This window comes from Pelophylax lessonae, assembly GCF_965119305.1.
Source record: "Pelophylax lessonae genome assembly, chromosome: 5".
In the NCBI taxonomy this organism is placed as follows: Eukaryota; Metazoa; Chordata; class Amphibia; order Anura; family Ranidae; genus Pelophylax; species Pelophylax lessonae.
This window is the reverse complement of record NC_138772.1, coordinates 171,876,177-171,889,222: the sequence shown is the minus strand read 5'-3', so window position 1 is coordinate 171,889,222 and position 13,046 is coordinate 171,876,177. Positions and strand designations below refer to the sequence as shown.

The following is a 13,046-nucleotide window of genomic DNA, read 5'->3' as shown; positions in this document are numbered from 1 at the left end:
ATGTGAGGCAGTATTCTTGCCAATTGAATAAAACTTTGTACCAGGAGACAGTCAGTGTAGCCTCAGAATTTCAGAAAGAGTTTCTGGTGAAAACTGATGCTTAAAAACTGGGCATGGGTTTTGTCTCATCCCAACAAGTGTGAAGAAAACACTCAGTTATTTATTTTTAGCCCCTAAACAATATTCCATTGTACAAGGGGGGGGGGGGGTGCAATAAAGTGTTTATTGAAGACATTCCAGTACTACTTGTTTGGCCAACTCTTCAAGCTGTTTTCAGATCATGCCTTCCTTTTTTGGATAACACAGAATAATGTCAGGGGCTAATATTTTTATTATTATGTTTGTGTATATTTATTTGCAAGGTGACAATTTATTTTCAGATAAGTTCAATTAAATGTAAAAAAAGTGTGTCTTACCCTGGCATTAAAACTTTGTGAATTGAGTTTATTGTCACTAGATCTTACTTTCAGGCACTCCTGATGTAGTATTTTCCAAACATTTACTCATGGTTATTTATCTACTCTAAGTTAATATACATGCACCCCCTTGGTCTTTCTTCTGTTTCCTAAGAATTAGATTTGCTACTTTTTAAGGTTAGCACACCATTTTTTGATAGTAGCTGAACAGTTCGTGTTACCTCTTTTAGAAAATGTATTTTGGCTCTTCTGGAACTCAGTTTAGCACTGTTTGTATAAACTAACACACTTTTCAATTATTTACCATTCTAAAATTACTCAGTCCTTTTTTTTTTTGTGAATGGCACAGTAATGTAGAAAATATGTATTTTGGGAATTTTAACTGCAAAGTGCCATTTATCACAAGGTACACACAGTAAAGATAAAAAAATATAAAACATTTTGGCAAAGGTAATCTTAACCTAAAAAATAATTGCATATATGTTTGTTGTTCGTGTTTTGCAGCAAGCAAATATGTTCTTATAAAAGACAGAATTCTCACCCTCCTACCCCTGCCTCCTTTAGGACCTTGATCTCCAAGACTGCCAGGATCACCATCGTCTCCCTTTTAAAAAATAATAGGTTGTTAGTAATCATTCATTGGGTTTTATCAGACTTTTGCCAAAAATTGCTTTAACAAAATGAATCATATTTTTAAATGGATCATAAAAACCAGGAGTTTTGTACTGTACTTACCGTACATTAGGAGACATAGCATGCAGTTATTCTGAGACAATTTGGTTCTACTATTGCCTACAGGAAGAAGTGGGCACTGACAAACAGAAAAAACATGGACCAGGGTGGTATAACCCCTTCCATTCCCAACATGCTTATGTTTTGTAGAAAAACAGTATTAGGAGTAGATCTTAAACACAGAAGAGTGGGACCTGTGTCCCCTAATAAACGCCAAGAAATGGATTTTATGGTAAGTACAAAAATCCTATTTTCTTTCTTTTTTATTAAAGGGCACAGAATTCAGGTATTTTGGGACAAATTGAACATCCAAAAGCAGTCTGACCTATAGGTGGGCAGCAGTAACAAAACACTATTAGGTTAATTATTTAATGAAAATTTTGATTTGTAATAGAACCGGACAGGGAGATGGAAAAACATCCAGGTTGAGGTAACGGCTGAAACCACCTTAGGAAAAGAGGAGGCTCTAGGCCTCACCTCAACACCACCTTATCCTTGTGTAAGACCAGAGAGGGCTCTTTACAGGACAAGCCTGTTCAGACACATGCCTAGCAGTGGTGACAGCATCACGGAAAGCAACCTTGTGGGTGAGAGTGCAAAGGAAAATATCCTAAAAGGATCTATAAAGCAGTTTATAAATAGCTGTGAGGACCGTATTTAAATTCAACTGACTCGCAGGAGCTACGTGGGAGACATCCTGTACAAAAGTCATTGCCAACAAATGGGTGGAAAGCAGTCTTCAAAATAGGATTACAAGGGTCAAGATTTGCTACTTGACGGTACTCAGAACCAAATGCTGATCTAGGCCTGATTGCAGAAAGGTTCAGATTCTTCCCATTAGAGTATTTCCTGGAGTGAAATCACACAAGGTGAAGAAAGTCTTATATATGTAATGGTATACTCTGCAGGAGGTAGCTTTCTTAGCATTTATCAGTAAGGATGATCGAACTTTTGAAAAGTTCGGTTCGGCCAGAACATCCGAACTTCCCGAAAGTTCGGCCCGGATTTCAGAACCCCATTGAAATCAATGGGACCCGAACTTCGGTAATCAAAAAACACTATTTTGAAGCCCCAAAATCCAATAAATGCCCCTAAAAAGTGCCTAGGGTTTAACTTTAACACCTATATGATCTTTTTTTCTGGTTCTGGACATGCTACAGAGCTGAAACTTCACAGGTACACCTTTTAGACCCCCCAGACACAAAATCACACAAAAAAAAGTTCTTAAAAATTGTCATTTTTGATAAAAAAGCCAATTATTGAAAAATAAAAAAAAAATAAAAAAAAACACCTTGCCGGTTTAATAGAAGGCATTTTTTGGGGTTCTTTGCAGTCAGGAAAAACATCTGAACTTGTGTATAGTGGTACTGTGCACAAGTTCTGATGTTTTGCCTGCCTCCAAAACCCCCCAAAAAATGCCAGCAAAAACACACCTGGGCATTTTTTTTTTTGACGCTAGCGTTTTTTTTGGCATTTTTTGGGGTTCTTTTGAGGCAGGCAAAACATCTGAACTTGTGTATAGTGGTACTGTGCACAAGTTCTGATGTTTTGCCTGCCTCCAAAACCCCCCAAAAAATGCCAGCAAAAACACACCTGGGCATTTTTTTTTTTGACGCTAGCGTTTTTTTGGGCATTTTTTGGGGTTCTTTTGAGGCAGGCAAAACATCTGAACTTGTGTATAGTGGTATATATACACACATACATATATTTATATACACACCTAGACATATATAAGTGTGATAGTAGCAGAAATATATTATTGTAAATGATTTCATTAGCGCAAGCATATATTTCTGCTACTATCACACCTATATATGTCTAGGTGTGTATATAAATATATGTATGTGTGTATATATACCACTATACACAAGTTCAGATGTTTTGCCTGCCTCAAAAGAACCCCAAAAAATGCCAAAAAAAACGCTAGCGTCAAAAAAAAAAAAATGCCCAGGTGTGCTTTTGCTGGCATTTTTTGGGGGGTTTTGGAGGCAGGCAAAACATCAGAACTTGTGCACAGTACCACTATACACAAGTTCAGATGTTTTTCCTGACTGCAAAGAACCCAAAAAAATGCCTTCTATTAAACCGGCAAGGTGTTACAGCAGAGAAGCCATATTCCTGTGCTTAAAGTTTTCTAATACAAACAATCTTTTTTTTTTATGGTTCTGGACATGCTACAGAGCTGAAACTTCACATGTACACTTTTTTAGACCCCCCAGATCTGAAATCCAAAGTAAAAATCAAAAAATCTCTTTTTTTTTTTTTTTTTTTAATTTTTCAATAATTGGCTTTTTTATCAAAAATGACAATTTTTAAGAACTTTTTTGTGTGATTTTGTGTCTGGGGGGTCTAAAAGGTGTACCTGTGAAGTTTCAGCTCTGTAGCATGTCCAGAACCAGAAAAAAAAGATCATATAGGTGTTAAAGTTAAAGGAGGCTCCCGAACCACATCCCTGTTCTACTGAAAAATGATCTTTTTTCTGGTTCTGGACATGCTACAGAGCTGAAACTTCACAGGTACACTTTTTAGACCCCCCAGACACTAAATCCAAAAAAAGTCATGCCTGCCTCCAAAAATGCCCGATAAATGCAAGAAAAAGCGCCGTAGAGAAGCCGTATTCCTATTCTAATAAAAATTATAAGAAAATGCAAATTTTTAGGGGGGTTCTGGACATGCTACAGAGCTGAAACTTCACATGTACACTTTTTAGACCCCCCAGATACTAAATCCAAAGTAAAAATCAAAAAATCTCTTTTTTTTTTTAATTTTTTTTTTAATTTTTCAATAATTGGCTTTTTTATCAAAAATTACAATTTTTAAGAACTTTTGTGTGATTTTGTGTCTGAGGGGTCTAAAAGGTGTACCTGTGAAGTTTCAGCTCTGTAGCATGTCCAGAACCAGAAAAAAAAGGATTGTTTGTATTAGAAAACTTTGAGCACAGGAATATGGCTTCGCTGCTGTAACACCTTGCCGGTTTCAAAGCAGGCATTTTTTTGGGTTCTTTGCAGTCAGAAAAAACATCTGAACTTGTGTATAGTGGTACTGTGCACAAGTTCAGATGTTTTGCCTGCCTCCAAAACCCCCCAAAAAATGCCAGCAAAAACAAACCTGGGCATTTTTATTTTTGACGCTAGCGTTTTTTTGGCATTTTTTGGGGTTCTTTTGAGGCAGGCAAAACATCTGAACATGTGTATAGGGGGTATATATAGGCATATATGTCTGAATATATACCCCTAGACATATATAGGTGTGATAGTAGCAGAAATATATTACTGTAAATGATTTCATTAGCGCAAGCATTTATTTCTGCTACTATCACACTTATATATGTCTAGGGGTATATATTCAGACATATATGTCTATATATACCCCCTATACACATGTTCAGATGTCATGTCTGACATCAAACATGTCCTCAAAAAAGCACTGGCAGTGGCAGCCCCTGCAGCATAAAAAATGCTTGCTGGTGAGAAGCCATAATCCTGTCCCGAAGCAACTCAGAGAAATGATCATTTCTCTATAGCGGTCACCCTGCTATGGAAGGGTTTTGTCACCCTGCCATAGCAGTCACTGCCAGTTAACCCTACACTACACTACGGTCCCCTGACACTTAACACTTTCCCTACAGAAACTAAATTTTTGAAGCTAACTTAAGTGTAAAGGAGCACTCTAACTACACTAGATATCCCTTTCCTCACACTAAAAATAGCTAAATGACACTTTTAAAGTAAAATTAACAGAACTGCTTCCACTCTCTTCCATGTCCAGTATAACAATGCTGGGAATATGGCGGGGACGATCTTATATACTGGGGGGCGTATTCACTAATGATTGGTCTAGGGACCCCCTAGTCACTCCAATCACATTCCTAGCATTCTCCTGCCCCCTCAATTGGCTTTTGCTAATGGTTCTGGTCCAATCACGGGCTTTTAAAGCCCATTTCCTGAAGCATTGCATTTTGGGCGGTTCTGGTTGCCAAATTCCGAACTTTTTGGGCAAAAAGTTCTAAATTCGGCCGAACCTCGAATACCCAATGTTCGGGCCGAACCGATGGTGGACCCGAACCGTTCGATCATCCCTATTTATCAGTGTGGGAATTATTGAATCAGAGAGACCCTTGTCTCTTAAGACCTGAGCTTAAACAGTCATGCCATTAATGCCAGCAACTGTGAAAAAAGGTGGTCCATGGGATTGGAGATCCAGTTAATCTGAATGAGCATTCTGGGTGCCTGCCCCTGCAAAATACCACATCCATTTGGGCCAGTTCACAGCTATGAGGATTGTTGGAATGTCCTCGATGTCAATCCTATGGAGTGCGTGAGGAAGAAGTTTCACAGGAGGAAAGACATAGGTCAGGCTGTATTGATCCCATGTAGTCACCAGAGTATCCAATGCTTCCACCAGAGGATCATTTCAAAACAATTAATTGTCCTATTATAGACCTTATCACCTATGTAATGATACATATTTGATTTTCACTTGTTATTTGGTTAGCGCACCTGATACACATTATCCATATCATTTCAAAACAAACCTGTCCAGTTTGTTATTGAACTTTGAAGCCAAATTGTTCTCATTTTGTGTCCCCCAACTTGTAGCAGAGATCCTGAAACACTTCTGGGTGTAGGGGCCATTGCCCCCAGGTCCAGGTGCTGCCAGATAAGCTTGTCCACCTGCCTATTATGCATACTTGGGATTTGAACAGTGGATGTAGTAATCTGCCCAGGAAAAAATGTTTTCTACGTCTCTTGCCACTGCAAGACCTTTGGTTCTTCCCTGATGATTGATGTATGCCACTGCAGTGTATGCACTTGCCCCTGCAGACCCCCTAATACTTACCTAAGCCCGCTCTCACTCCAGCAATGTGCACGAGAGCGGCTGCTGTCATGGTTTTCTACCTTCTCATTGGCTCAGTGACATCATTGGCTCCTGCTGCTATTAATCACAGCCAGTGAGGGTGGGGCAGGGCAATGCCCTGGTCTGTGTGTCTTACAGACACAGGGACTGGGGCTTGGGAACAAGCATGCACAAGTGCCCCCATAGCAAGTGGCTTGCTATTGGGACACTCAGCAGGTGAATGTAGACCAGAGTGCCATTAGGGGACCCAAGAAGAGGAGGAGCGAGGCTGCTCTGTGCAAAACCATTACACAAAGCAGGTAAGTATACCATGTTTGTTATTTAAAAATTAAGCCTTTCGTATAATTTTAAGATTTTCCAAGAAAGAGAGGAAAGAATTTCTCAATTCCAGAGTTGGATTGCTGAGCAACCAGGCCAGAGATAACCTGATCTTTGGTGTCAGGTTAGTCAGTTTATCTAGAGAATGAATCAATTTGTTCCCACATTTGCATTGTAGGGGGACTAAAGTAGAACTGAGCAAATTACAGTGCCACAAGTCCAGATATCTCATGCGGTGACAGAGAATGCCTACCACAAGTTTGGCTAGTAAAAATGTGCATGCACGAAGAATGGCCAATAGAAATGCACAACATGTGTGTAGAATTCTCAGCAGAATGATGACTAGGAAAGCACATGGGCACAGGAATGCGCACGGGTGTGCACTCAATGCGTGTTGACACCAGACAGACTATTTAAAGGGGCTCCTGCTCATGCTCCAGTGCTTACTGGTTTTTCAGCTGTTCTCTGTGTCCTGCTATTACTCAGCTTGTTCCCTTGTCACTTGTCGCTGACTCAGCTTCCCTTTGACCTGAACTTGTATCCTGCTTCTGCTCTGTCACCAGTTCCTGTTCTTGATCACATCTCTGTTTTACGTCTCGGTACCTCACTGACCACCTGCTGTTGACCTCGGCCATCCCTGTGACGACGCTGCTGTTCCCGACTCTGCTCTCACATCTGGTTCAAGTGCCTATCTGGCTGTCATCTGTATTAACTCTGCTTATCACAGCAGGTTCCTGTTTCAAGCCTGCTAGGAGCTATTACAGGCCTTGCATTTGAACCTGCAGCCTGTGTGGAGTGCACCTTTAACTTAGGCTCGATCAGCTACCATTCCTGATCTGATGTTCTTCTAGCCTGCCAGGGTCTGCATCTCCTGCTGCAAGCACTCCTATAAACACCTGCCCGCACTCGTGTTCCTTCTGTCCCTTGGTATCCTTTGTTCCACCTTCAGTGGAACCTGCACTGGTGATACAAGAGAGGCAAACCTGTAGAGTCAGGGTCTATGAGCCGAAAGTCATACATTTTTCATATAAAAAAAACTCTTACTTGGGCTTTGTCTAGGATGAAACTAAGGTTTGGACTGTCCTGATCCCATTGTCATCAGTCTGTGCACTGACCGTTAACTCACTTCGTCATTTGGAATGCCCTGGGAGCATATCAAGGCCAATAGCTTGATGAACACTCAGGGTGTGGAAGACAGACCAAATGGTAGAGCTTAAAACTGGTAGTGTTGTGTGCTCAGCAAAAGGGAGGTAGCATTGATACGATGGAAAAATGGGGGCATGCAAGTATCCATCCTTGATATTCTCATATCCAAGAAAGTCTTCATGACATAGAGATGACATGTAAACGAATAGAAGGGGTGTGAAGGTGCTTGGTTTAGGGTGGTTTTAAAACACTCCTGACGGTTTATCTGCTGCCCTTGGATTTTAAAAGTGTTTGTACAATTAAAAATTGTAAATGTAAAAGGGTGGGGGCGCTGATAAAATTAAGTGTATTAAATAATAGTGTGAATGCTCCAACCGTGCAAACAAAGTAATAGAATGTGTTGTACACACTTCAAATAAATTGCTCAGGTGCTCTTGACTAAAACTATGACATACAAAATAATCACAATAAATAATCACATTAAATAATTATGTGCAGTGATAAACAATTTTGAATGTGCAGTGCTTTCCCATGCATCAATGAACCATATGGTTTAGGTATCCTGGTATAGTGGGGTGATTGTGAATCTAAAGTGCTTGGTGTGCTCAATAGTGTATGATCCATATAAACCCATTAGGGAAAGAAGAGAAGGAGTGGCCATACTTATACTTATACATATAAAGCCCGCAGGGTCTGTGTGACCCACCTACCTCTGGTGAGCATTTAAATATTGTCACCTAGCCCAAAAGGATCACGCGCTGGAACACCTGGATAGAATTATTATCCACTTTTTATATCATCACTATATGGACTGTTAGGTCACCTGAGTGACCACTTGCAAGCTAGAAAGTCACTGATTGTGTTATAAATCCACCATTGAGGTCACCTATATGCTTAAATATAATGACACAAGTGTCACTAGCGTTGATCATTTTATCACCTCCATTGATAATCAGTTCTTCAAAAAATAATAAGAAACTGCACTTGTCACTTCACTTTGAACTATTTTGCCTTGTACTGTTTTTTTTACTGGTTTTTATTGATTCTTCATTGTGATTTAATTGCTATTGAGCACACCAAGCACTTTAGATTCACAGTCACCCCACTATACCAGGATACCTAAACCATATGGTTCATTGATGCATGGGAAAGCACTGCACATTCAAACTTGTTTATCACTGCACATAATTATTTAATGTGATTATTTATTGTGATTATTTTGTATGTCATAGTTTTAGTCAAGAGCACCTGAGCAATTTATTTGAAGTGTGTACAACACATTCTATTACTTTGTATGCACGGTTGGAGCATTCACACTATTATTTAATACACTTCATTTTATCAGCGCCCCCCTCCCCCTTTTACATTTACATAGAGATGACATACCTGATAGATTCCATGCAAAAATTTTTGATTCAAATGACATTTAAATCTTTAAAATTCATGAATGCCTACTTTTGGTAAGGATTTGGAAAGGATTTCCAAATGTTTGTCAAATTGGATCCTTCTTTATCAGGTATGGCAAGTATTTTAATAACTTAAGAAATTTGCTGAATCTACAGTGGGAATGGTCCACATCCTCTTCAAGGTCTCACCTGCAGTGGTATACCTAGGGTGGTGCAGTGCAATCTTCACCAGGTACTGGCACTCTGGGGGTGCCAGCCAGCTGACCAACATTTTTTTCATTGTACTGTGCAACTGCCACTTTCAGGCAGACAAAATCAGTGCTCTAATGATAGGATAATAGGCAGTGCAGCGCAGCTTCTGCCTGTCTGACAGCAGCTGTTCAGAGCCACGGAAAGGCTTCTCTGTACTAAAGAGAGTCTATACTGGGGGTGTATGTACTTAAGGTTCTGTACTTAGGGGGGTCTGTGGTGAGGGATGTCTTTACTGGGGGGATCTGTACTGGGGAATTTCTGTAACAGGGGGTCTGTACTGGAGGGGGGCTGTCCTCGGGTGAGTTTGACTATTTATTTATATGCATATTTATGTGGATTTTTAATGTGCATATAGGACTTTTTAGCACTTTAACTATAAATTTATATATTTAACTTATCACGTTTATTTTAGTATTGTCTACTGGATATTGTTTTTTGTGGAACACTTAGCACTTTTGCACACTTAATATAGCTTGTCCATCACACTGTGAATATCCACGGAACAACATTTCAGTGTATTCTGGACTAGCACCTTAGTTCACCTTATGCACTGATTCACGCTATAATTTATTAATTTATTTATGCACAATTTGCACCTATCACTTTCATGCTCATATATGTGACTTTGTATTAATTTGATTGTGAATTGTTCACTATACCCATTCTGTTAATTATTTATTATATTTATTTATTTATTTATTTATTTATTTATATATATATATATATATATATATATATATATATATATATATATATATATATATATATATATATATATATATATATATATATATATATATATATATATATATATATATATATATATATCTTCACATTGAACACACAACATCAGGCATCTCTCACCATTGAAAACTGGACTCAGGGATTTGCATTTTCCACTTACCCACATACCTACATATATACACTATACATAGAGTAGCGCCAGAGCTCATAGCCCATTTCTATCCTTTGATTTCCTACCTTGGTGGGGAGTATTCTGGGCCGGCAGCAACTCATTCCATTATTTATTATTTATTTTCCTTTGCCCGGGACCCTTACTTTTTTTCCAATATCCAAGAGTATTCTGTATATCGGAAAGGACAGGGAAGGAAAAAGAGGGGGAGGGGTATGCCTCTATGTCAAGAATAATGTAAGGGTGGTATAGAGGAGTGATATTATGGAAGGGATGAGTACGGAGTTAGAATCCATGTTGGTAGAACTCCATAAGGAAGAAGTAAAGAGGAAAGTAATTGTGGGGGTTTGTTATTGGCCACCCAACCAAAGGGAGGAGGTAGAGCTGAAATTTACATCACTGTTGGGTAATGCGGAAAAGCTGGGATCAGTCATCATATTAGGGCACTTTAATTATCCCGACATTGACTGGGAAGAGACTGCCCACTCACTAAAGGCCCTTCTCTTCATGGAAACCTTACAGGACAACTACATGTCTCAGTTGGTGGATTCTCCTACGAGAAAGAATGCAGTGCTGGATCTATTAATTACTAATGACCCAGATCTAATCTCAGATGTAGGAGTCCAGGACAACTTGGGTTCTAGCGATCACAGGATGATCACATTTAGCGTAAATCACAATATAGCAAGGCAAGAGGGGAACATAAGAACCCTAACCTTCAGAAGGGCAAACTTTTCCAAACTGTGCTCAACGATAGAGGAAATAAACTAGGCCCAAACCCTAGGAACACTAACCACAGAGGAAAAATGGGAATGCTTTACGAACATATTAAACTAAAGTATCTCACAGTGCATTCCTATGGGAAATACATTTAGAAGAGCCAAAGACAAACCAGGCTGGCTAAACCATAATGTAGTAAAACGTATTAGGGGAATAAAAATGGCCTTCAAGAAATATAAATCGGTGGGGACATTATCGGCTTTCCAGCAATACAAGGAATTAAATAAGAAATGTAAATACGAAATCAAAAAGGCTAAAATCAACTTCAAGAGACAAATAGCAGAGGATAGTAAAAAGAACCCTAAGAAATTCTTTAAATATATCAACAGCAAAAAAACAAGGTCAGAGCATGTTGCACACATAATTAACGATGATGGGAGGATGGTTACAGAGGACACTGAGAAGGCAACCGTGCTTAATGCTTTCTTCTCCTCAGTCTTTACACAAGAAAGGGAGGGGTACACTGACCATGATGGTAGGGTTAGCAGTACTTCACTGGACTTGCCGCTATGGCTAACAGAGGGTGAAATCAGGGAAAGGCTGATAAGTAAATCACCAGGCCCGAATGGCGTACATCTGAGAGTACTCAAAGAACTCAGTAAGGTTATATCCAGACCACTGTTCCTGATCTTTACTGATAGTATTTTGACAGGAACTGTACCAGGCGACTGGAGGAAAGCTAACCGATATTCAAAAAAGGGCAGATGCATATCCCAGGAAATTATAGGCCGGTCAGCCCGACGTCAATAGTATTTAAACTGCTGGAAGGGATGATAAGGGACTATATCCAAGAGTTTGCTAAAGAGAACAACATCAGGACAGTTGCAAAAAAAAAACAACTGGGAGACCCAGTGCAGAGACAGAGAGTACAATTGCATGAAGGTGAAAATACCACAGCTGACACCTGTTGCAGGAGACCAGTCAGCAGGAGTCCAGGTAAAATGGCAGGCCCCTTTCTTCTCCAAATTACATTTCCTGAGTCTATAATCTTTCTGAGTGGTCAGCTTTGTTAGCTTTTTCAGGGTATCAGGGATTTTGACCCTGGCTAGCTCGTTCTTCAGTTGTTTGGAGAGACTGACATGGAACTGATTCTTGGGGTCGTTTTAGAGCTGTGAAAATCAAAGGTATACTCCTTGATTTACATCCAACCTTGCTGGTAGTTGAAAATCAGCTATTGCCAAGCGTTGGGGATCCTCAAAGAGTTCAGCTAATGCCTTGAAAAACATAAAGACATTAGTCAAGGCCTTGTCACCTTGCTCCATTAGGTAGAATGCCCAGGTTTGATGTTCTCCTTGAAGAAGGGAGGGTATTATACCTACTTTGCTTTGCTTATTTAAAAAGGTTCTGGCCTACAGTGAGAAATAAAGATGATAGTAATTGCAGAAGACTTTAAAGTAATTGCAATGCTGGGAAAATTGATTAAGAAGATGCACCTTAGATTCTGGTGTGAGAGGTAGAAATGTGATAGAAACCGCTGAGGAACCAAATGTTAAAGTCATCAGGATTACCAGTGATTTGATGTGGCCTTCAAGCTGCAAGCAACCTCTTTTGACTTATTTTACTAAAATTCTAAACTCAGAGTGGCAAACTGTCTCTAACAACCAACATCATGGGTATGACTTGCTATTACAGCACTGGCAACCATAATAGTAGGAGTTAAAAAATGCCATCTGTTGCATGTGTGCATGGCCAGCATCAGGATCCCAAGCCAAAGCAAGCAAATGCCAAAACACACGCACTTATTCATGCAACCAGACATGGAAAAAAGGTAATGCTCCAATTTGCTTGTGACACACTGCACACGAAAGGATAGAGCAGGCCACTTGGAAGTACAGAATCACATCTTAGAGGTATGATAACACTGATGTTGGCAGAAACAAATAGGTCCCTGGTGCATAATGAATGTCATTAATCCTTATGCTTTTTTCTGGCCAAAATGCATGCTTCAATATAGTAAATCTAGCACATTTGCTAGAAATGTTGTGGTATAGTTATTTTATTGTCTTGTTTATTCCCAAACCTAGCCAGCTAACTCTAAAATTAATAAAAATAACTCTATTGCAATACAATATGAACAGATCATATACATACCTGTATTTACATATGGTAAAAAAAATAAATGTATAAAATATCAAGCAGTAAAATGGAGTGTATTTTATACCTGAGGCCCAGGGTAGCCAGGGAATCCCAGGTGACCCTACAAAAGGATAGTTTGGGTTAGTGATA

The 13,046-nt window shown here is 39.4% G+C and overlaps 1 protein-coding gene across 1 annotated transcript in view; it reads right to left on the bottom strand.

Annotated features, from left to right (window-relative positions):
* LOC309556062 (collagen alpha-4(VI) chain-like) overlaps nucleotides 1-13,046 on the bottom strand; it is a gene marked incomplete at its 5' end in the record, with an annotated part of 225,801 nt that overhangs the window by 98,746 nt on the left and 114,009 nt on the right. The window contains 2 exons of the mRNA XM_082258374.1: nucleotides 958-1,020; nucleotides 12,982-13,017. Coding sequence (XP_082114500.1) covers nucleotides 958-1,020; nucleotides 12,982-13,017 — 99 coding nt within the window. The remainder of the gene's footprint in view (nucleotides 1-957; nucleotides 1,021-12,981; nucleotides 13,018-13,046) is intronic.